This window comes from Myodes glareolus, chromosome 19, assembly GCF_982192425.1.
Source record: "Myodes glareolus chromosome 19, mMyoGla1.1, whole genome shotgun sequence".
Lineage (NCBI taxonomy): Eukaryota > Metazoa > Chordata > Mammalia > Rodentia > Cricetidae > Myodes > Myodes glareolus.
Window position 1 is genome coordinate 6,770,875 of NC_142044.1, and position 23,811 is coordinate 6,794,685.

The following is a 23,811-nucleotide window of genomic DNA, read 5'->3' on the forward strand; positions in this document are numbered from 1 at the left end:
ACACAATTCTTTGTGTGGCTCTGTTTCTTGCCATTATCATGTATTTTGTTAATTCTTTTTGTTAATCTTTGGTTTTTTTTAAAAAAATAAAGTAAAGAGAATATTTTGGAAATAGCAGGAGAAACTGACACATTACATCAACAAGGAAATAGATTTGAATGATTTTTGACTCTTCCCTAAATATGCAACAGATCTGAAGACCAGCACATTAAAAATGATAATTACATAGAAAGTTGTTGTCAGGGTTTCTGTCCTGCCCAATTCCCACAATCATTAGGTCCCAAAGAAATCACACATAGGTCTACATTAGTTATAAACTGATTAGCCCATTAGCTCCAGCTTCTTATTAACTCTTATAACTTATATAGCCCATTATTAACCCATTATTCTTACATGTGTTAGCTATGTGGCTCAGTACCTTATTCAATGGGGCAGGTTACATCTTACTCCTTTTGTGGTGGGGCTGGGACTTCAGAGGAATGGACTTCTTCCTTCCCAGAATTCTCCTGTTCTCATTGACCAGCCTGTCCTTCCTGTCTGGTTGTCCTGCCTATACTTTCTGCCTGGCTGCTGGCCAATCAGCGCTTATTTAAAACATAATTGACACAATACAGACAATTGTCCACACAAGAAAGTTGTTGGTCTAGAATCATTTAACCAGTAAACAGGGTTTTTCTTCTAAAAGAAGAAATAAACCTTCTTTTAAATACACAAAAGTTTGTATCTAATCCATCTGTGCTATAAGAAAGGGTAGAGGAAGTTGTTCAGGCTGAACAGACTGTCTAAGAAGAAAATTTGATGTGGGGGAGGAATGAAGAACAATGCATGATACATTTATTTTTTTATTTAATTTTTATTTATTTTTTTTATTTTATTTTATTTAATTAAATAAAATTATTTTTTAATTAAATAAATAAATTATTTATTAATTAAATAATTTATTTAATTAAAATAAACAAAATTTATTTTATTTTATTTAATTAATTAAATAATTAAAATTATTTAATTTTATTTTATTTTTTATTTATTTTTTATTTAATTTGTGTGGAAATACATCACACAAATATATCTGATTATAATCAAATATAGAACACCAGGGGTTATAATGTATGCCTGTATTTTAAATACAGCAATTTTATCATAGTGATATGTCTTGGTCAGTATTTCTATTGCTCGAATGACCATGCAATAAATAGAGCAAACAAACAAATAAAAGCATTTAATTGGGGCTTGCTTACAGTGTCAGAAGTTAGTTTAGTTCACTTTTATCATTGTGGGAAGCATGGTGTTGTGCAAGAAGATACGGTACTGGAGAAGTAGCTGAGTGTTCCACTTGTACAACTAGAGTCACAGTCAGCAGAGAAAGAGAGAACCACTGGACCTGACCTGGGCTTCTGAAACCCCAAAGCCACCTCCCAGTGACACATTTTCTCCAACAAGGCCACATCTCTTAATCCCTCCCAAATATTGCCACTTCCTGATGACTAAGCAAATACATGAGCCTTTTGAAGACATTCCTCTTCAAACTACCACAGATATTAAATTTTTACATGAATGGGTTGACTATTTAACAGCCTATGCAAATCCAAGATTTCTGGACAGTATATGGACTCTAAGTGTATATGAACAATTAAGAACTCCAGAGAGATTCTGAATGGATCACAATCTATGTTCTATAGCCAACACGAATACCTTGCAAATGCAAAAATTGCAGTAAAGCAATCGTAGCTTCTTTTCTTGGTGTATTTATAAAATGCTCTGAGTAAAGCAACTTTGATGGAGAAGGGTTTGCTTGGCTCACAGTTCAAGGTGCATCATGGTGGCTAGAAGCAGCTGTGCACATCATCTAGAGCAACGAACACATGAATATGCTCAATTGTCTGTCTCCATTCATACAGGACAGGATCCCAGTTAGAGACTGATGCCATCCACAGCATGTGGGTCTTCCCACATCTATTAGGGAAATTAAGATAACTCCCTATAGGCATGCACAGAGGCAATCTCTCAAGTGATTCTAGGCTCTGTCAAGTTGTCTATCAGCACTAGTCATTGCAAACACAAATGCATGAATCAAAATAGAATTTTCAAACATATTCTAAAAATATAAAAAAGAGACAAAAGAGAGTAACAATAAAACAAAAAGACATACAGTGAAATAATTGCCCTAAGTCCAACCACATTGCAATTAATAATTATAGCAAATTTTAATGTAGTAAGCTCTTCACTAAGAAGTGAGAATTTTTATGATAAAGTAAAACATGACTTCTCTGCAGGCTATCTATGAGTGACAGAATACCTTAAATCTATGGGCACAGATTGGCTGGAAATGAGTGGGGGAAAGGGATGCTATGCTAAGTAAACACAGAAGGTAGTGAGAGTAACCAAACAACTAAAAACACATTATTCTACAACACGATGCTCATTTTGCAAATAAAGAAAAGGATGCAGCAGAATGTGGGAATCGGTGTGTGCAGAGGTTTTCAGTCTGAATTGCTTAGACTGGATGACATCACTGAAAAGGTGACAGTTAGTTAACTTTGCATGGATAGGATGATACAATCATAATTAGTTTTATAACTCAGACTGCTACTGCTAATGATAGAGATGATAGACCAACCCCTGGGTCATCCCCAGTCAGTATCCACCTAGGTCAGTCCCTTAAAGTCTTCATCCTTGTCTTTGACCATCACTCTTTTGTTGCATAAAAGCACAGAGAAGAAACTGAGCCTCTCATCTCACCTTGTGGGAGAGCTGGAAGCAGGGGCGCTGAGGAAATGTCTTGATGGGTAAGTGCTTGTGTCTAAGCGCAAAAACCTCAATACCGATATCCAGAACCCACATAAAAGTCAGGCAGGTGTGTTATCACACCGCTGTTACCTTAATGCAGATGGGACAGAATCAACAGGATTCCTGGAGTTCACTGACCAGTCAGTCCAGCCTACAGTGTGAGTTCCAGCTTCAGTAAGAGACATTCTATGAAAAATAAATAAATAAAGCAATCGATTCATTAATTAGTGAGTGAGTGAGTGTGTGAGTAGAGGGTGATAGTAGAAAACACTCAAAATTCACCTCTGGCCTACACAGAGACAAAGAGAGACAGATACATACATTGTGTGTCACATCTTCTCTCTCTCCCTCCCTCCCTCCCTCTCTCTCTCTCTCTCTCTCTCTCTCTCTCTCTCTCTCTCTCTCACACACACACACACACACACACACACACAAAGTAACCTGTTGAAAATATTGATTTAGATATGTCAAATTAAACAGATTCTGTTACATTTGAAAAGAAAAAGCATTACTGGAGAGTTTCTACTGTTTTAGAACCAATACTGTATGTTGTGTTCCTTCATAGGTTCTGTGGATACATCCATGAACAAGAAAAAAAAAACTGAATGAACAGAATGTTTTCATGGAGAAAATGAGAGACTGCTAGAAAGATATGTAATTGGGTAAGTCATAAAATGTATGCTCAGTTACATCAAGTGGATTAAAAATGGAAACAAACATTTGAAAGAATGACAGGCAAGCACCTTCAGGACAAAGGAAGCAACCCGATGAGTCACACAACCAGGTTTATAGTGTGTGAGAAGACTAGGAATGTACGGCCTAGGACTTGGGTGACAGTGTTCACACAGCTAAGGATTCGGCAGTGTAGATGGACATAGTGCTTTAAGAGCAATTGGGGTATAATCAGATCTATATAAATTAAGCTTCATAGAATCACATGAACGATGGGTGTTTTAGACAGGAGGTGGTAAAGCTAACCCACACACTTTGGTCCACATCTACAGTAGACAAGAGTCCTGAATTATGAGAAGCCAGTATAGCATGTGCATTTGAGGAATTCTTCTTAGGTGGATTCAACATGGAATTATGGAAATGCAAACTACTATTTATGACTTGGAATTTACTGTTTATGAGTTGCAATTGCCTAGCATTTAGCAGTGAGGTGGACAGTACTGCTGATGGTCTAAATAAGAAAGGAAAAGGGAATTTGGCATGAGGAGGCTCTAACAGGAATATGAGTTTCTGTTGTTCACATGTGTGTAAGATGCGCACCAGATATAGGGTATGTCAAATGTGTGAGAGACAAAGACATGGAAGCATCAGAAAGAGGCCAGCAGGAGATATGGATTAAAAATCCTGTCTGGGTGGATCTTGTTTGAAATGATGGAAGCAGAAGAGATCTTCTAGGAATTATAAAAATAAAAATAAAAAAAACACAGAAGAAGAACGGCTAAGGACACAACACTGGACACAGCAACATGTAAGAGAGACGAGAAGTCAGTAGCCAAAAAGAGAAGGGTTGATTCCATTTAAAAAATTAAATATACATTAGGACATATTCTTTAATAGACATAAAAAATAGAGATTCAGTCAGGTGGTGAGGACACACGCCTTTAACCCCAGCAGTTGGGAGGCAGAGGTAGGCAGATCTCTGTGAGTTTGAGGCCAGCCTGGTCTACAAGAGCTAGTTCCAGGACAGGTAGGGTTATTACACAGTGAAACCTTGTCTCAATAAACCAAAATGAATAAATAAAAGGGAAAAAGAAAAGAACAAAAAGAGATAATAAGTAAAAATGGAAATTGGAAATTTAACTAGAAATAACAGGAATAGACAAAACTAAATATACTGTCAGAAATATCACTCAGTCATTTTGGGGGGAAAAATCAAATTATAATTCTACATTATTGTTCATATAAAAGTTAAGTCCAACTAGAGAGAAAAAATTACATTTATAAAATGTATACTAAAATTATCTACATAAACAACTGGTATGTTTTTAGAAACTCAGAATAGAGATTATACCTTTAATACATACACACAGTACATTTAATGCATAAACAGAAAGATTACATTTTTAACACAGAACATCACAACAGAAGAGAAAAGGTAATGCATTTGAGAAAGTACAGCATACATAAACAGTGTCAATCTAGAAAAACTATCATTCTGGAAAAACAAAAGGGACATCACAGGGAAAACAATGAGCAAATGGTGCCTCAAGTCTATAGCTAGCGGGTAGTGTGGATACTAACGGGAGTGAACAATTTGCTACCCTCATCTCCAGCTTTAGCTTTGTCATACTTTTAACTGCTTTTTACCTCTCCTGGGTTGTAGGGAAAAGTAGAAAAAAATTAAAACACAACGATGTCAATCCAGGAACAAAGAAAAGGGTACATTTCCTTCAGTGGTTTTGTCTTTTTGATGTCTGTACATCAATCCCATTCAGAATCTAGGAAGAAAAACAGACAACTGATCATCTGATAAGATGATCCTGGGAAAGAAGAAAGCTCGTGGAAACCGAGAAGTCGGATACACAGCCGCGTCAGAGGGATCTAAGTGTGCAATCTCAAATTCCTCTGTTTATAGGATAAAAGCTCCGTTAAAATCCGCCAGTGCTTACCATAGACATTACCGCCTTTCCTGTCTGATCTTTTCAGGAAAGTTATCTCTGGTATGTAGAGAAAACGCTGAGCCTAAACTCTGGGAAAGTTTGGTGTGGGTGCATTGCAAATCAGTGTGATGTTTTATACTAAACCGTCCTATACTTTCACCATGACTGCAAGCTGTTTTGGACATGGGCAATAGAAACTGATCTGGCGTGGGGTGTACTTCAGGTGGAGTAGACTTGGCTGTAATGCAGTGACAAACACGCTTCAGAAATCTGTGTACCGTTTACTCATGAGAAACACCAGAAGGCTTTCTTAAAGCTATCTCTCATCTTGTGACTCAGGATTCAAAGATGCTTTCATCTTTCAAGACCAGCTCATTGCCCTCCCTTCCTCCACCTACTAACTCCTTGTCATTGAGGCTCAAAGGTACCCCACCCCAAAGGACTCATCCCTGTAATAAATACTTCTTTCTAAAACTAAGGAGACAGATGCCCATAACTGACACAGAAAGAGAATGCAATGATAGAAGATTTTGTGGTATTCTCATGAGTTGGGTCTGGGAGGGTTTTTTTTTCATTCTGTCTTTTCAATCCAACTTCAAAGGAGCACATGATCTGCAATTTTCTTGTGTGACCAGGAAGAGGAAGATGTGTGGTAAGTGTCTAGCCACAAAACATACTGTGGTCAACAATAGAGCTGTGTGCTTCCTGTCATGGATCAATAAAGTCACAACTTTATCTTCCTTAATGGGAACAACTCAATCCTTCCCCCATTCAGTATGTGTAGGTCAAGATCCGTTGTTTGTAATTTCTCCTGGGTGTCGTTAGCTTTTCATGGTCAGGTGTCTTATAAACCACATTGATATGTTTATGATATATCATAATATATGATATATATTATGTCTAATCAGGAAAAACTGTGATGAATATTCTGAATTGAGAAGGAAAAAAGTAAGAGCAATGCTGTTTAGTGAAGGTATTGTCCTAGCCCTAGTTTATGTAGAACACAGTCCTTATCCTATGCTAAAACTATAGTTCTGATGCTTTTAGAAGAAAAAAACTCTTAAAGATAATAATTTCTATGCTAAAATAATTATAAATGCATTAATACCTGTAATCCCTGAGTAACAACAAAATATACTTAAACATTTCTTGCTAATACTTAAAAAATAATGCAATTGTTCTATCCACGTGACAAATCTTTCATTGTCCATTCATTTCATGAGATTGTAGCATAAAGTCAGAACTAATCAAAAGAGAGCTTGGGGTGTAGTAACTACTTAAAGAGAAGTACTGTTATTGTTATCACTCATATTAAGAATTATATATCAAGTAGACAGAAGCTATTTGTTGAGCAAAACCCACATGGGGGTGCCAGATCATCGAGTTGACTTACAAAGAGGCACGGTGTGCTGGAGAGCCGGAGTCATGGCGCTGGCAAGATTTGATCTTTTGACGGTTGTGTGGAACAGCTGTCCCATGTTCCTCTGATACCATATTAGAAAGTTTTATTCTGAAAAAAAAAGAATCTTTGAATTTTCTGATCTGCGAAAGCATCACCCCAAATCCCAATTCTGCTTTTATCTTCCTGTAGCTTCTCTCTCTCTCTCTCTCTCTCTTTCTCTCTCTGTATATTTGATTTTCTCTGTACCACTGTCTCTAGCTCTCTCTTCATGTTTGTCTTCATATTTTCCATTCTCAAATATGCAACAGTCATATCCAAATAGTGCCCATCTTAATGACTTCATTTAATTTAATTATCTTCGTAAAGATCATATTTCCCAATAACCTCATATTCTGATATACTGAGCATTATGATTATTTCATTTAAGTTGTATATTTCATTAATAGACAACAGTTATTATCAATAATTTCTGGAATTATTTGTATCAGAAATCATATATGCATTGTTTATTTTTTTGGGAATAATTATGTTTAGTATATAGCACAGTACTGCTTTGTGCTCAAGAAATTCTTATGTTGCCTCCTGTGTCCCAGAGTTCAAGATACCGTCTGTTCAGGGTGTTTCACAGTAAACAATTGGCTATGGAAGAGCAAAGAATCAGGTGCACCCAGCATACCGCTATAGTGGTTGTCTCTAAACAGGGGATCTCCATGCTTTAACTATACAACAACTATTGTTTCACCCAAATCTTCTACTAAGAAATTGTTTCATATTGTTGTTTTTTTTTTTAAAATGGTCGGTTTAAATGAACACTGAAAGAGTAAGAGCCAGGAAAAAAATCATTGAGGCATTAATTTAATTAAAATCAATATCTTCATCATTTTTGGTGTTTATTGATGTTCAGTCCTATTATTCACTTGAGTAGGTGAAACTTCCTTATAATTTACGAGGTGGTGACCTGGAAACCTGTGCTGCAATGCACAGACATTATTTTAGGTCACAGATATTGTCAAACAAATAGTTAGTTTTACAGGAACTATAAAAACAGTATTTGTGAATAAAAGACACAGGGCTGTTTGTTTTTTATTGAAACTGCACTGGCTTTATTTGCTCTGACTAAAGTGTCCCCATCAAGGAAGATGGGGTTGCCCTGAAAGCAGTCATCTGAAGAACAGAAAATTACCCCCTGCCCAGTTCAGAATGTCGCACGTCACACCTCTTGATAAGTTGCTTGCCCAGGATGGCATTATTAAATATTGTCTTCTTACTTCTACCTGTTTCTTGTATTTTTGTTGAAGAGTGGATTATATATATTCATAAAGAATATTTGATTTAGTAAACAAATAAACGAAAATCATAGGAGATCTACATTATAACTCAATCAGCATTTTCTGTCCTTTAAAATGAAAAGTTCAAATTAATCATCATGTTCTTTTTGGACTCTTTTTCATGTTTACACTTCAGAGTATTATTAGAATATTAAGTTATAATTTCAATTTTATTAACACCACGACATAAATATTGACCTTCACAGAGTTATCTGTTTTAGTTTAAGTAAGTCTATTGTGTAACATTTCAATCAAGTCAGGAGATAATTTAAGAGCGTAACCAGGTCTGTATTTTGGTTAGTTATCAAGTAGTAAGCCTAAAAAGACTGGCCAGGTACAGGGTCACTACACACTATATCTATTTACTGATTGAGAGAGAAGTTGATAATTCAGATTCTAGAATGGCATTCTCTGTATAGAAGTCTGGGTTTTGTTCTATTTTACCGGTAAAGGGATTTTTTGCTTCACCATTAAAATAATACAAAACTCTCCAAATCCCCATAATGGTGTCATTTATGAAATGTGTGCTTGTAGCAAAGGCTTTGATCAGAGAAGAGGACCAGAGAGAAGGGGTTTTCTACTTTAATTCCTGCCATCCTGGGAAAGCAGGGACAGGATATATGACAGTATGTCAGAGGAAAAGTAAACTTAAAAGTTAAGCAAGTATAGATAGGCTTAGAATATGTAACCCAAACAAGATATTGTATTGGACATATATACTTAGGTCTTTAGTCATTCAACTTTTACCTTGTGGCCAAGTGAGAAGGAAATGAGAATTTTGTAGGCACATACACAGAAGAATATAGTCATGAACTATACTTCTTACTAAACCTGTGTTTTGGAGGCTCCTGTCAGATATTATAATGAGCATATAACTGGATCATAAAAATCTAAAAGCAATACTCCATGGTATATTAAACACAAGCAGCGTTTCTCATAACTGCCAAAAGCATGATTAATGGCCAATTGTGTGTGTGTGTGTGTGTGTGTGTGTGTGTGTGTGTGTATTATCTAGACATCTGGATAGAGAAGGCTCAAGAAATCTTGATCATGCCTAGTCTTCTCTGCATAGAGTCATTCAACATACAAAGAAAGAGAATGAAGGAAATACTTTTCAACATCTGACAGACTGGGAACACTATCAATAGCGTTTTGTAAGTCTGTAAGGCAAGGAGGCACCACACAACCAACAATTGACTAAGTTGACCCCCCCACACTTAGAAATTCAGTCTAAAACATAGTCTTTAAACATACTATTTAGAACTACAGATTTACCTATTTTAGAACTCACGGAGTCGTAGGGACTGCAATGAGAAGAAGGCAAAGGGACCAACGGAGTTATCTAGGTAGAGGCATCCCAACTAGAAATCCGGTTTCTGTTTGCATGTCCAGACACTCTCCATTTTCTTAAGGTTCTGTAACTGCTCCATATTGTAGAAGCATGCGTGATAGAAGGAGACTGCCATTGACTTTCTACACAGCAGACACAGAGGTAGTGCATCTCCAGCGACAGTACATGCATGGGAAGTGCATGCATTTTGTCATTCTGAACACTCCTTTTCTCCCTGAACAAATGTAAGTTCGTTGGGTCAGAGAGAGCAGTAAGCAAGAGAATCATGACAGCTAGCCTTTATTTCCAGGGTGATGCAGTTTTTGTCATTTTGGTTGGTACCATTCAGGTGTGGTTTCCTAGGAAGGCAGAATAGATACGGAAACTGGGGACCAGCCGTGGCATTGGAGTTCCCATGTGTTTTAGAATCATCAAAGTGTATCTCCTCACACAGATGCCAAGTCATCACATGATACGGAGAGAAGCTGGTGTTTACAGGTGAAAACACATATGCTTTCTATTTTTCATTTTTATGAGCAATTGGTGTTCTTTGCAAGCCACTGCACCTAACATAGAGAATTTCATTTATTTATTTGATCATTGATTCATTTATTGCTTCAAATGTGTGTGGTATCTGTGATTGTGCACGTGTGTATTCATGTGGGTATGGACACATGTGCATGGGGAGATTTGATAGTTAGAGGTTGATATTGGTATCTTCCTTGTTTTCTCTCCACTTTGCATATTGAAGCAGGATCTTCTTAAACACAGAGCTTGTCCACTCAGCTAGTCTATCTATCCAGCTTTCTCTAGACATCCCTCTGTGCCCATTAGTGCTGGGCATACAGCTGAGCCATTGAGGCCCCTGGCATTTATTTGGGCGCTATGGATGTTCACTCAAGTCCTTAAACTTGCTTGCCCATGAAACCTTTAACACAGTGAGCCATCTTCTCAGGTCTTCAGACAGAGCGGTTTTAACTTGTTTTGTCTACCGAAAGTAAAATTTGACTTTAATGCATATTCATGGATATTAGCCAGTATCAACCAAACAAACAGAAAGTGTTGCTTCAAATATATTCTTGTTACAGTGATCAAATACCCCCAAAAAAGCAGATCCAGGGAGAAAGGCCTTGTCTTGGCTCACAGTTCAAGGGAAATCCTTAAACTTAGTGGGAAATCCTGCTGCCAAGAGCTTGAGACAGCTGTCCACATTGCATCTGCAATCAAGAAGTAGAAATGGTGAATGTCTGTGCTCAGTTAATTTCCACCTTTATATTCTATCCATTTCCTAAACCCGTGAAATCATGTTGCTCCTCCTTAGAGTGGATATTCCCAAAAGAATTAATATGATCAAGATAATCTCTCACAACTATGACCAGAAAATACCCTCAACTATTTTCTGTCATAGATGTGCCTGGAGGCTTGTCTCTTACGTGATACTAAACTTTTGACAAATTGACAGTCAATAGTAACCATCACAAGGGTAAAACTAGCAACAAAAAGAAGAACATATAAATGTTTTACCTAAGGCTATTTTAAATTTTATGCTTTTAATTTTGTGTTGTTTTGCTGACTGTGAGGGTAGTTTGATGAAGGTACACATGGATAACCACACGTATACTTTCACATCTCTATGCATGTTAAAACCAAAGCCATGGTTTCCATACTTGAAGTGATTAGCTAGATTACGCCTTGTGTTGTCCATTATACCAAAGACCTGAGAAAAACAAACTTGAGAGGCCAGGTTTATTGTGATTCATGGTTTCTGTACATGATCATTCATATTGAACACCATGGCAGAAAGCATACAGCTCAAGGCAGACGAAAGCAGATACCTACGGGAATTCCACAAGGAAGAAGAGAGATTAGGGTAGGGAAAAAAAGGAGAAGTAGGAACAGAAGGAGGATGAGGGAGGAAGAGATAGAATATTGTATTCTTATGAACACATCTTTAAACCTTCAATTAAGTCCCACTTCCTGACACTTCTCAATGTATTATCAGAATGTGTATCCATCAGTATGTTAATAGATCTCACAGCTCTCGTAATCTAATCACTTTCCAAAGCCCAATAGCTAGCAACTAGGTCTTTACCAGCAAACCTAAATGTTTATCTTCATGAACTATCTTTATGGACTATGGCTTTATTTTATTTTAATTGCATGCAAACGACTTTAGCAGATACATTAGCATCCAGGCCATCAGAGTCCTCACTAATCTCTGCATCAGACTTGTAAGCGGTATAGTTCTTAAGGCTATACAATAATTTCAGAGAGCATCAGTGTCTGCAATCCACAGACTAGGTATTCTTTTCTCAAGGGAAAGACAATAATAATAATAATGATAATAATAATAATAAATAAAATGTAAACAAAACCATAAAAACCTAATTATAGAAAAAAACAAACTATTGATAGAAAAGAAATAAACTTTAAAGACAAAAATGACTGGAAGAAACTGTTCAATTTTTTTCTACACCTTTTTAGGCAATTCACAGAACTGTAGAGAGCAGACGAGACATGTGGAAATATTAACAGACAAGAGTATAGTCTTTCAAAAGCCAGGAAGGTTTGTAGCTAGAAGTAAGATTTGTTTTGGACGCACATTTCACAAATACAAATATAGAGCAAAACAGGTCTGGCATCCCCTACACCAACATACTGAGTAACAATTGTAGAATAAATTCAGGACTGAAGTGTGTGAATAACTAAAGTCTTTTAAGAGTTTCCCTTTTCAACTGCCATCCAAAGTATGTAGATTTTGTTTTTATGGCTGCCAAATGACTTCAAAAACATCCGAGGACAGCAGCAGTAGAAATTCTATGAGATCTCAGTCCTACACTGATGTGGGAGTCCCCTCTGTGTGCTGTGATTGCCATTAATGAATAAAGAAACTGCCGTGGCCTGTTGATAGAGCAGAACTTAGGTAGGTGAGGAAAACTGAACTGAAATCTGGGAGAGGGAAGGCAGGGAGAGGGAAAGCAGGGAGAGGAGCCATGGAGCCCCCAGAGTCAGACATGCCAAAACTTTGCCAGTAAGCCACGGCCATGTCAATAGGACTAGGTTAAATTAATATGTAAGAGTTAGCCAACAAGAAGCTAGAGATAATGGGTCAAGCAGTGATTTAATTAATACAGTTTCTCTGTGATTATTTCAGGTGTAAGCTAACCAGGCTGCGGGGAAGAACAGCGGCCCAAACCACAAACAGTACACAAAGAACAATATGCAACTAAGGAATGCAGAGAGGGGGAAATGTTGTTTTCCCTAGGAAAGAACACGCAGAATGATTACCTAATACCAAATGGTCATCCCTGAAATCAGGCATAGAATTAACATTATAAAGACTTAGCAGATCTGGGCGGTGGTGGCACATGCCTTTAATCCCAGCACTTGGGAGGAAGAATCAGGTAGATCTCTTTGAGTTTGAGGCCAACCCGGTTACAAGAACTATTTCAAGGACAGACTCCGAAGCAACACAGAGAAACCCTGTCTCAAAAAACCAAAAAAAAAAAAGACTTATCAGGTTTTATTTATGCATTTAGAAATATATATTTGTATACATATATAATATATAAGATCTATTATTTACATATGATTAATATACACATAAATCATAGTATTCATTAATATTTATATAATATATATCAATATACATTGTATATGAGTATATAATACACATAGCATTAGTAATAATTTGTAAATAAATTTTGCATTTATAGATTGTATTAATAATATGCATATAAATTAAGCATTAATATGTCACATATTTGATTAGAATGCATTATTATATATAATATATATTATATATGCAATTATTTTCTGTTACAACAATTAACGAAAAAAAGCCATGAATTTGAAAGCAATTAATGAGGAGTATATGGGAGGGGTTGGAGGGATGAACAAGTGGGAAATGATATAATTTCATAAAATAAAATATTAGAATGGTGATATAATAAAAAGATGATTTAGCAGTCTATATATTGTTTCAAGAAATGTTGAAACATGGATAAGAGTCACGAAGTGTAATTATTAAGTTATTCAGAGAATAAAAAACTGCCATGTCCCCTGTTCTACCCCAGGTACAAGTCATGCCAACAGACGCAAGAAGAAGATGCTTCCTGGCTCCTAACCATGGACATTTTAGGTTTCCATGAAAATTTATTCAGTGCTTTCTATTCTTGACACTTTGTTCTGTACTACATCAGGGGGCCAAACCAAGATGGAAGCTCTCAAAAGACTAGTACGAGTTTGAATTGCATCACGCCTTTACTAGGATTAGTGTTCCTTAGCTGAAAAAGGAAGTGGAGAAAAGATTTAAAATAATTAGTTAACGGCTAAATAATACTTCATGCCTCCTGAGAGACTTGTACGCGGAAACGCAATACTCAGTAAACTGTTGTCTGAAATGTCATCATGGAAATAAACCGAGATTCACAAACATTTCATAGCACAGAACACTGATCACTAAGAGGCGACAACCAAAGTGGCAAACATGAACACTACTTCTAGACATGGTGATAATGCTATATTGCACGTATGTCACATATAATAAAACGTACAATTTAAAAACGACAAGTATAAGCAGGATGGAAATGACAGATTCAACGGGGTAAAAGCACTATTCTCTATCCAAATTGCCCAACCCTCCTTAGCCCACATGACGTGACTCAAGAATAAAATACAAAAGAATTGTCTTTCTACAACTATGCATCACTTGTGGTACTTTCAGCATCGAGTCACAGAAGCCCAGCAGAAACTGTGGCAAACAATTATCAATCTTATTAGGAAGGAAATGCAAACATATGCATAGTCTATACACAAAGCATATATGAAGTCTAGTGTAATTATCCTTTGCGTTTTGCATACGATTCTCTTTGTTTCATATTTCTCTATGGTTGAGGAATACTGATAATATAAGAAACTTAGATCCCACTACCGGATGAAATCAAAAAAACCTCCAGCGTAATGAGGGAAAGAAAAGTTCGGTGGCAGAGAACTATCAGATTGTAGTGGGGCAGAAGGATGATGGATCCAAGAGCACCTTTGTGAGATAAAAGAGACCCATACAGATATAGTTAGCTCATTTCTCTGAATGTGCTGGCATATTTGAAAGCATTATATTAACCAGGGAAGTAAAATAATCATAGTGTATAGAATTCTAGAAAGATGACCTAAATGAATATAATGTCTAGGAAAAAGCAGAATTAGATCACATTAGAATTCTCTATAGGTCCATTTCATAGCATATGAAATATTCATTTTTCCCTAAACTTATTCCCAGTGAATTATTTTATTACAATTTGGAAAATAGGTATCAGGTGGGGGTGACTTGCTTCTATCTATACATATACATGTATCCTAAAAAAATCTGTTAAATTGTTACTTTTCTTTCAGTAATTTATGGAAAAAGTTTTATAGGATAGAAAATAAAATTCACCACACAAGTATAAACATTATTCTGGTGAATTATAACGACATCCATAAAATTTATGTGCAAGGTAATCTGCTAGATGCTTATTCAAATGTGGAAGAGCAAAGTAAAACGTTAAACCAAACATCTGGGACCGGAATCTGTGTAGTCAAGAGGGCTGTGTATTTGCATGTCAATTATCATCGCGCCCTTGAGGAACCCTGGGTTTGAAAACACAAATATTTCTCCCATTCATTAACTTGGCATGAATGTCCAAAATCAGTGGTAGATGGCAGTTTACAGTGAGATCTAATTCATGTTGGAGACTTATTCATTTCATGTTTATAAGGTTTGTTTGTTTGCCCCCCCGCCCCGCCCCTTGCCAAAAATCTTATCCTAGATACCTTTGTAGTTCTTCTGAAAGAAAGTATAAAATTTAAAGTATGTTGATGCTTCCAAATCTGAATATTTAATTAAGCAAGTCAAAGTTTCAGATGGTTAAATTTTTATCTTGGTTTAGTCTTTGGGGTTGAATATTACAGGAATCAACTTGTATGAATTTAAGCCAAAAATAGCCAACACAGAGAGATTGGGAAAACTCTCTCCTGAGGAGCCATTGGCATCTCAGTGCCTTGCATGTCTGAAGCACTGTTGCCCCCAAGCCGGCCTAGAGCAGGAAGTGGAATATGGCGCTGGGGACTCTTCTCCGCAGCTGCGGTTACTCTTTTGCTCCTTGTCTCCCTCCTGCCGCTGCAGTAGTTGGTGGGTTTTTGTTTGTTTGTTTGTCAGAACAAGCAGAAGGGGAAGATCTACTCTGGCTTCCTTCAGAAGTTATACCCAGGAAAGAAAAATATATCAGCTGGAGCTTGAAGATAGAGCTTGGTCTAGTCAGATCAAAACTCAGGCAGCAGAGACCATAAGCCCACCCCACCTCGAATTGTCTACTTCCCCTAGCTATGTCCTACCTCCTAAGTGTTTCACAGTCCCAAGCAACACTACTAGCTGGGGCCAACCTTCCAAAATTGGCGAAGTTTGTTTCGCCAATATACCACAACAGCTACTTAACCCCATCACTTCTTTATTAAGGCAACAGAATACACCAAAATTCTAGAACTTTTACATATTCACTCAACAAGCTCACATGAAGATTTCAACTCTTTACATAAACTCTGGATTACTAAAAACCTTTGGCCCACCAGATTTCAGACATATATTCTTTTGGGGCCATGTATACTCTATAAGAACATGAAGCCAGGCATCTTAGATAAACATCGCTGCTATTTCCTGTACTGAGTATTCTGTCTCTGAGGCTAAGAAATCAGTTCCCAAATGAGACAGGATCAGCCTGATTTTACTAGCATGCTTTGTATGTCCAACACTGGGGAACCCTTATAATCAGAGAACTTACTAAGTAAATGAGTTGAAATGGGATGGCCTTGGTAATGACAGGCTGACATAGAGAGAGTTTCCTGTGTATTTCAACAAAATAGGACATGTTTTCGTGGATGTACATCTTGTCAGTGTCCAAGAAGAGGCATCTCAAGGCTAATGGTATCTTCTTGTGAAAGACATCTACAACTGCGCTAACACGATGGCACCACAGAGTGGTATGCCTGACCAAGTTGATCCAAGTGAAATACAATACAAGTGATCATGACTCAGACACTCATGTACCCGTAGACAATATTGAGGTATCTAAAACAAGTCAAGAAATGTTGATGTGTGCTTTGATTTGAATTCTGTAAGAATGGAAGACTGAAAAATTAAGTGTTGATATTGGCATCTTTCAATGAATATGACCACTAGCAACTTCCCATTTGCATTTCTCCAGGGCAGAAAGTGTAAGAGGAGAGATACCCCTCTTTCTCAAGAATTTTAGGAAAATCTCTCAGGACCCACTGCCATAGGAACAATGTAGAATCCCAAGACAACCACAACAGACAGAAGGAAGAAAGAGTTTAATTGGTTAGGGACTGAGAAAGGTTGCACTTGCAACCCACCTATATAATAGTATGGAAGAGAGGGAGAGAGACAAGGAGGAGGGGATAGGAGGAGGAAGGGAAGAAGGAGGATGAGGGAGAGAGGAAGGAAGAGGGGGTGAAGGAGGGGGAAGATGAGGTGGGGAGAGAGAGAGGAGGAGATGTTTCTTAAAAGATACCATTATTAGTATTAGCAGAACGGTCAGGCAAGCCTAAGAGAAATCTGTAGAGTGGAAAGGGTACTCTTTCAGAGTTAACTATGTCCTTTATATTTTTTCATTATACAGTCGTAGAAACATAGCTCTTCCTGTTTTAAATAGTCACCCCATGATTCTGCTCTATCAGAAAAGTGACTTGAACTAAAGGAAAATCTTAAGCCATACTTGTCTTTTTTCCTGGATTATGTAAGCATTTGAAAATAAAGAGAACAAGGACTTTCCAAAAACAATGTGCAGAGATATTTTTCATAGACTTTTGATAATCTGATAAATTAAGTAGACACACTTAGATAAGTATTTATGCATACAAGCTCCTGCTAGGGATGGAGAGGTTCGTGAATTCAGTGAGTGAATATTTCAGAGCCCTCTTTGCAAGAAAGATGGTAGTCATTTTCATAGCTATGAAGCTGGAGTGGCATTTAGGTGAATTTGTTGATCTCTATTTTTAAACTGTTGAAATTATTTTAAAAAATACTCAAGAATGATAAACATGACTTTTATACTTGATTTTTGTTCAATCCATTGTCATAATCTCAAACCAAAAACAGATATACTGTGTTCAATTTCTGGTTATGAGCAAACACTCAGCCTCTCTGAAGCTTTTGAATATTACTTACTTTCATAATCAAGAAGGTAGCTTGATGTCTCATAAGATTAGCCTGGGAGTTTTCTTGGTCAATATCTTGATTCCCTTTAGAAAAAAAGAGAAGTACATTTATAAAACAAATCCTAGAACAGACAGACATGAAAACAACCCACTTATTCTATGAGTTGAATTTTTGTATTGTGCTAAAAAAAATTAGAAATTTTGCAGAGAAATTTATTCCTTCTACTGTACCTTCCCTAAATATTGCATTGATCAAGAATTAATTTATTTATGACTAAAGGAAACACGTCACAGTTTCTCTACTTCTATAAAGAGGATTGTAAATATCTGTCTATCTCCCTCTCTCTTTCTATCTATCTACCTATCTATCTATGCAAATGCAAAAATGCTATATTTGTAGGTTTTCTTGATAAAATACAAGGTATCCAGTTAAATTTGAAGTTCAGGTAAGTTCCAAATATAATTAAGGTAATTACGTACCAAGCAGTATATGGAGCATATTTTTCTCAAATAAATTATGTCTTTTGACATTCCTATTTAACTGGACCTTTTGCATATTAATTGTAAGACTACAACAACCCTATTCGCTTACACAGGATATCATCTCATTCATCTGTAAGTTAACACTTAAGAGCAACTATTTGAAAACATATACAGCTATGTTCTCGCTGAATTTGCAATCAAATTTCTTCTACTGTGCCTTTCTTAATCAGTTCCTGCTAATATGCCTTTTACTTCTGAGATTTTAGGAAGGAGAGTAGAAAGAGGTAGGTGTTCATTTCAGATCGATTACAGATCAATCCTTTAAATATTTGAGAAGCTATTACTCAGAGTTGCATGTTCTCTACTTTTAAATTAACTATCATTTTATGTGGAATTTAGAAGGATTTCTTATAAGAAGCAGAAACTTTTCTAAACAAACCAATATGTGGGCATTAAGTCTTGTGAGTCTCAAAAATGAATAATTCATTTTTACGTAAATGAGAAATTATTTTGTGCGGTTACTTACACATTTGCACATGTATAGTTAATAGTCATTGGCGACACGGGGTATTAGTTGTGAATTGTGGTTTTCAATATCGCAGACACATTTGTTGCTGTGGTTTTGTAATGCCGTTTCCTGATGCTTTCCTCAACTGTGGTTTTCATAATCATTGTTTGGGAGCCATGTAGCTGTGGCGTGGAGCTGCTAGATGCATTTGGACAGAGATAATTACTTATAGGTTTTGCTGCTTTTTATTTTTTAACCACGGTGAGTTAAACAAGAGAAAATAAAAATTGAACCTTAAATATAACTCATAGTCTCATTTTAAAATGATGAGAAAATAGATGTAGGAGTATTCAGTTTATTTCATTCATATACATTTATTTCATTAATTAAATAAATATAATTTATTTCATTAATATACATATATTTATATGGTTATGCATTTCGATAAACCAATATACTGTTTATAATAACATAGTCTGGTTATTTTATCAATCTTGCCTTAAATTTCCTGACTTTTGTTCCTTTCAGTTTTTAAAGCAAATGTTTAGCACAGATTTATTTGTTTCTTTTTTGCTTTGCATATTTAACTATTTAAGATGCCAAAAGAAACACTAACTGCCGTGTTATTTTAATTCCAGTGGACATTCCTTTTGGGTGACATAAGTCAGCCAATTCTGTCAAAGATCTATGAAAACTGTAATGTACAATAAATCCAATTCTAAGATTCTCAGCATGCCAATTTATCGGTAATGAATTGAGAATGAAGGAGGCAAAAAGTCGATGTCTCCATTTGCTTATTCACCCCACAACGTAAGTACAAATAACCTTGCTTTTCATCGACTTAGTATCTTAATTTGCTGCCTTTTCAGGGCAAGGACTTGGTCATTTAGCGCATTTTCCATTGCAAAGGATCATGCACTGCACTGTTAAAACCTCATATGGCCATAGTGCTAATGGCAGTGTAATCAAAGTCACAATTGGTCTCCAGCCTGGTGTTAAGATTTGCTCAGCCATACCTTTCATGAGGTAAAGCTTTACACCTTTAGAAGATGTCCTGATGGGGAACAAATGACACCGAGTAGAGAGCTTCCTGCACCAGGAGCATCCTACATTATGCTCCACCAGTCCAGGCTCTGTGCTGACCCCAGACCCTTTTAGAGTATCATTTGATGATGCTCATGTCTATGCTCGTCTGATAACAAAAGGGACACCATTTCGGGTCAGAGTGGACAATTTCACAGCCTCCTGGGGGAGACATTGGCAGTATCTAGGGAATGCATGCTAGCGATCATAGGAGTTTATTAGTGAACGCTATTTACATAAAGTAGCTGATTCCACACAGCCACATCCCTTCTCTCACACCTGCAAGTACTGCATTTAGTACTCGGTGTATCGGAAACTGTGTGAAACTAAGCGAACCTCTCTTACCTTAACTTGACTCAAATAATGCTTTGCGATCATTTCAAAACATGTTCTCTTGTGCCTTGCCATTTCCCAAACCGCAAACACACAACCAACAAATAGGAAAGAAACAGAATCCAATAAACTAAAAGAACCAGGAAATAGTTGTTGGATCTTACCTGATTGAAAAATTATGACAATAATACATCTTTTATTAGCTCCACGGTGCTTCCCTGTGGCAGAACTATGAGAATGGACGGTCACGGGGGCAGGGTGGGACTGCAGAACTTCCACAGACTTCACACAAAGTTAGTATTTCGTGTTAGAGCTCATAGTTCCTTTCCTACCTAGCGCGAATCATCCAGCTAACCATCGTCCTTTTGGATGTGAGGAAAATATCTGCCTGACTCCCGATTCCGGGATTTCACTGTTTCAATGGAAACTCTCAAGCAAGATGCAGAAAAGCGCTACGAGTACAGCTCAGCACCCCATCCTTGTGGGCCCAGTGGGGGATGGTTCGCGTCCGCAGCAGTCTCCCGGGAACTCTGACAGCAATGAAATGGTCTCCTGAGAGCCTGGGCAGATGAGAGGACTTAACGGGCCCCAAGACACACAGTTGGCGTTTGTGATCAGCTGGCTTTCGCCGGGGACTTTGCCAGTGGCCTAACCTTCCTGCCAAGAAACTGGAAGGGCGGAGGGCGGGGGCTCCTGGAGGGGAGCGGTAACTGGAAGCACAAAGTTTATGGAAGGAGACTGAGATTTCTTTGTGCCCTGCTAGATGGGCGAGGCATTAGGGAGGAGTGTGAGGGGGTCCGTTGGAAGAGGCTGTTGGAAGAAGTTGCTGGAAGGGGAGCGGGGGAAGGGTGGCCTGGCAGCTGCCCAGCATTGACGCGGTGACAACTGCAGAAGGTGCCCCCCCCTCCAGACCTCACGTCTCCCTCAACCCCATCAACCCCTTCAACTCCCACCCACGCCGCGATCCCCTTGCACTCCTCGCGACCGAGGCCCGGCCGTGAGTTTGCATCCGGACTGGCTTTGGATGCAGCCAATCCTCCTTTCGCTGATGGCATAGTCTCCCCTCCCCACTGCCCGGGCGCGCCCCTCCTTCGCGCGCCTCGCCACCTCCCGCAGCAGTGCGAGCGCGGCGCGGCCCGGAGCGGCGGCGGCGGCGCCCGAGTCTCTGCCCGGCAGCCGGGGACGCGGGGAGCAAGCGCGCACCTCCTCCTGCACCCTCCGCCCCTTGTAGTCCGGGTCCCCCTGAGTGCTCTCCTTCCCCTCCCTCCTTCTCTTCCTTCTCTTACCCCCCCTCCCCTTTTCTCTCTGCCTGGCCGAGCGCTCCTAGATTCCCATCCTCCCCCCTCCAGCCCCATCGCTCTCCCCGTCGCCCCCTCCCCTCTTCCCTGTCACACTCTCTCTGCCCCCCTCGCTCTGCTTCTCATTCGCTTGCTCATCTCCAAACGTGGATCCGCTGCTCCCGGAGGAGCCCAGCGCCGGGATCCCGCGCGCACTGAGCACCTGGAGTCCGGCCGGCGGCGGCCCGGAGCCTGGTCAGCGGCTGCGGCTGAGACAGAGGCGGCGACAGTCCAGGGAACGGTAGCGGGAACCGCGGACACCGCGGGAGCTCGGGCGGCAGAGGCCGCGGCCGAAATGTCCCGGCGAAAGCAGAGCAAACCCCGGCAGATCAAACGTAAGTTTGCGCGCGGGGCTGGGAGTTAGTGGGGTCGGTTTCTGGGAGAGGGGCGCACGCGGCGGGAAGGGTAGGAGACGCTCGGGGCGATCGGCTTCTGGTCTTCTGGGATTTGTCAAACTTTGCGAGCAAAGAGGGACAACCAGACGGCCTCAGACAGACACACGGCCAGCCAGAGCGCAAGGCAGATGCAGTCCAGTCTGTTCCTCCAGTCTTCGCGCTCCGCTCCTTGGATTCTTGTGAATTTCAACTCCGGTTCCCTGCAATTGTCGCCGCTTTTTATCATGGAGCCTTAACAGGACAATCCCCTCCCGCAGAAGCTTAGTATGATTGTTGTCATTGTTGTCGCCCACCAACGGCCTGCCACTCTTGGGAGCAGCTCCTGGTAACCGGGATGAAGTTCTCTGAGCAGCTGGTGGAGGCCACACCGGGCTAGGGAGGTAACTTCCCCAGGGCGGTGGTGGAAAAAAATCAGTGTCTGGGGACCCGATCCTGGGCGGTGCCACAAGCCACGCCAAACCCGAAGTGAAACAAAAAGTAGGTGTAAAAGTTCGCGCCTCTCTTAGAGGCAGCTGTCCACCCTCTTCCTGTGGGCCTGAGGCGCTGGGATGCGACCCAGGACTCCCGGTGGGTCCCTCTCCCACCGCGTGGACACTGGGCTGGGCGGACTTCAGTTTCCCTAAGGCGCCGAGTCCCCACTGGGAGGGGCCCCCTTCACTTCTGGGCTTGCTGGCTTTGAGTTCAAGGTAACCCCTACACTCAGCAGAGTGCCTAGGTGCTGTTCCTGGCCCCGAGGGTCCTTAGGGTGCCCAGAGGAACTGGCAGGACAAGGAACACCTGCCGGCCTGCAAACCACACTCTTAACAGAACTCTTTATAGGCCAACTTTTCTCGCCTTAGGGGAAATTACTCCAGTATGTTTATTAGGCCTGCGGAATATCTTCAACACTTCAGCCCAAAAGAAGTTAAAGGCCTAATTACTATAATAATAATAATAATATCATTGATATTATTTTAGGATCTCTGTGAAGTCTCCTTGATTTATCATGTTGTTGAGGATATGTCCATTAGTTTAAAACTAATCATGTAATTTTAGGATAATGCTTTAGTATTACCCCCATCCCCAGGATATTGCGGATATTACCCACTTTACCCTACATGCTAGTCAAAATTTCTGTTTGGTGTAGTTTACATACACAGCTTACCACTAACTTGTCCTTGAGATGGGCCGGGTTTTACACAGTTCACTACAGCTAATTATACATATACACCATATATGCTCAAACACACTCTCTGCCTCTTGGGTGTGACTTACAAGCTTCAATTTAGTCGATTCCCTTCCCTGTGGTGCTTCGGTTCTTGGACTAAGCAACTTCTTTCAAACCCAGAAGTGCACCTCACTTTTGGCCGAAAGCCCTCCTAAGCCTGTGGCCACACGGTTCTTCAAGACTTTCCCTGTTTTACATCCACGGTGCCATCTAATTACTTTCTACTTTTTGATGCTGAATTGATCTGAGGCTCTGTTTACATTTCACATTTTATTGTAGAAAATGGTGCTTATTCGAAGAAGGGGTGAGAAACATTAAATGCAAATGCTTTTTAGTTCGAGGCTGTCGCCTAGATTGTTAATAAATAATTAATATTAATTGATTGTGCGGCACAAAGACCATCTGATTCTACTTGGGAATACTTTGTTATCTTCTCAATTAGCTACATTCAATTTTTTTTCTTTTCTTTCATGTCCACCTCATATAATTGAAGATTAAAGCATTGGAACTAATTGCTGATGCTACACTCGGTGTTAGAGGTCATAAAACATTATACTGGCTTACTTGATGTTGTGATTTATTAACTATCAAAAATCTGTGAAAGTTGTCTCATTGGAAGATGAATAAATAGATGTCTTGCATATATGTGTATACTTGTTTACAGGGAAGATTGTCTGCTGGTATATTTATACATATGTAATATATGTGCATTTTAGGCTTTTCTTAGATTCATTTTGAGGTCACAAAAGCAATCTAAGCAAATGGACTCCCCTCTCCCTCCACTGTTAAGGAAAA

General features: G+C 39.0%; 2 protein-coding genes across 4 annotated transcripts in view; one reads left to right on the top strand and one right to left on the bottom strand.

The window, feature by feature from the left end:
• LOC125415242 (uncharacterized) overlaps window positions 1-20,989 on the bottom strand; it is a 32,917-nt gene extending 11,928 nt beyond the window's left edge. The window contains exons 1-6 of one of the 3 annotated variants that reach the window (XR_014998077.2): window positions 18,680-18,960; window positions 17,681-17,754; window positions 9,405-10,676; window positions 6,793-6,909; window positions 2,878-2,973; window positions 1,693-1,846 (exon numbers count right to left, since the gene is read on the bottom strand). Coding sequence is in view for 2 of the 3 variants with exons in the window: in XM_087898763.1 (XP_087754889.1) it covers window positions 2,878-2,973; window positions 6,793-6,893 (197 nt within the window). In the remaining variant the exon portion in view is untranslated. Of the gene's footprint in view, window positions 1-1,692; window positions 1,847-2,877; window positions 2,974-6,792; window positions 6,910-9,404; window positions 10,677-17,680; window positions 17,755-18,679; window positions 18,961-20,241 lie in introns of those variants that run through there. The other 2 variants (XM_087898763.1, XM_085679021.2) reach the window with 2 other exon arrangements.
• Window positions 20,990-21,233: 244 nt separating this feature from the next.
• Window positions 21,234-23,811, top strand: part of Zfpm2 (zinc finger protein, FOG family member 2) — a 422,522-nt gene continuing 419,944 nt past the window's right edge. The window contains exon 1 of the mRNA XM_085679019.2: window positions 21,234-21,749. Within this exon, the coding sequence (XP_085535145.2) occupies window positions 21,710-21,749 (40 nt within the window). The 5' untranslated portion in view covers window positions 21,234-21,709. The remainder of the gene's footprint in view (window positions 21,750-23,811) is intronic.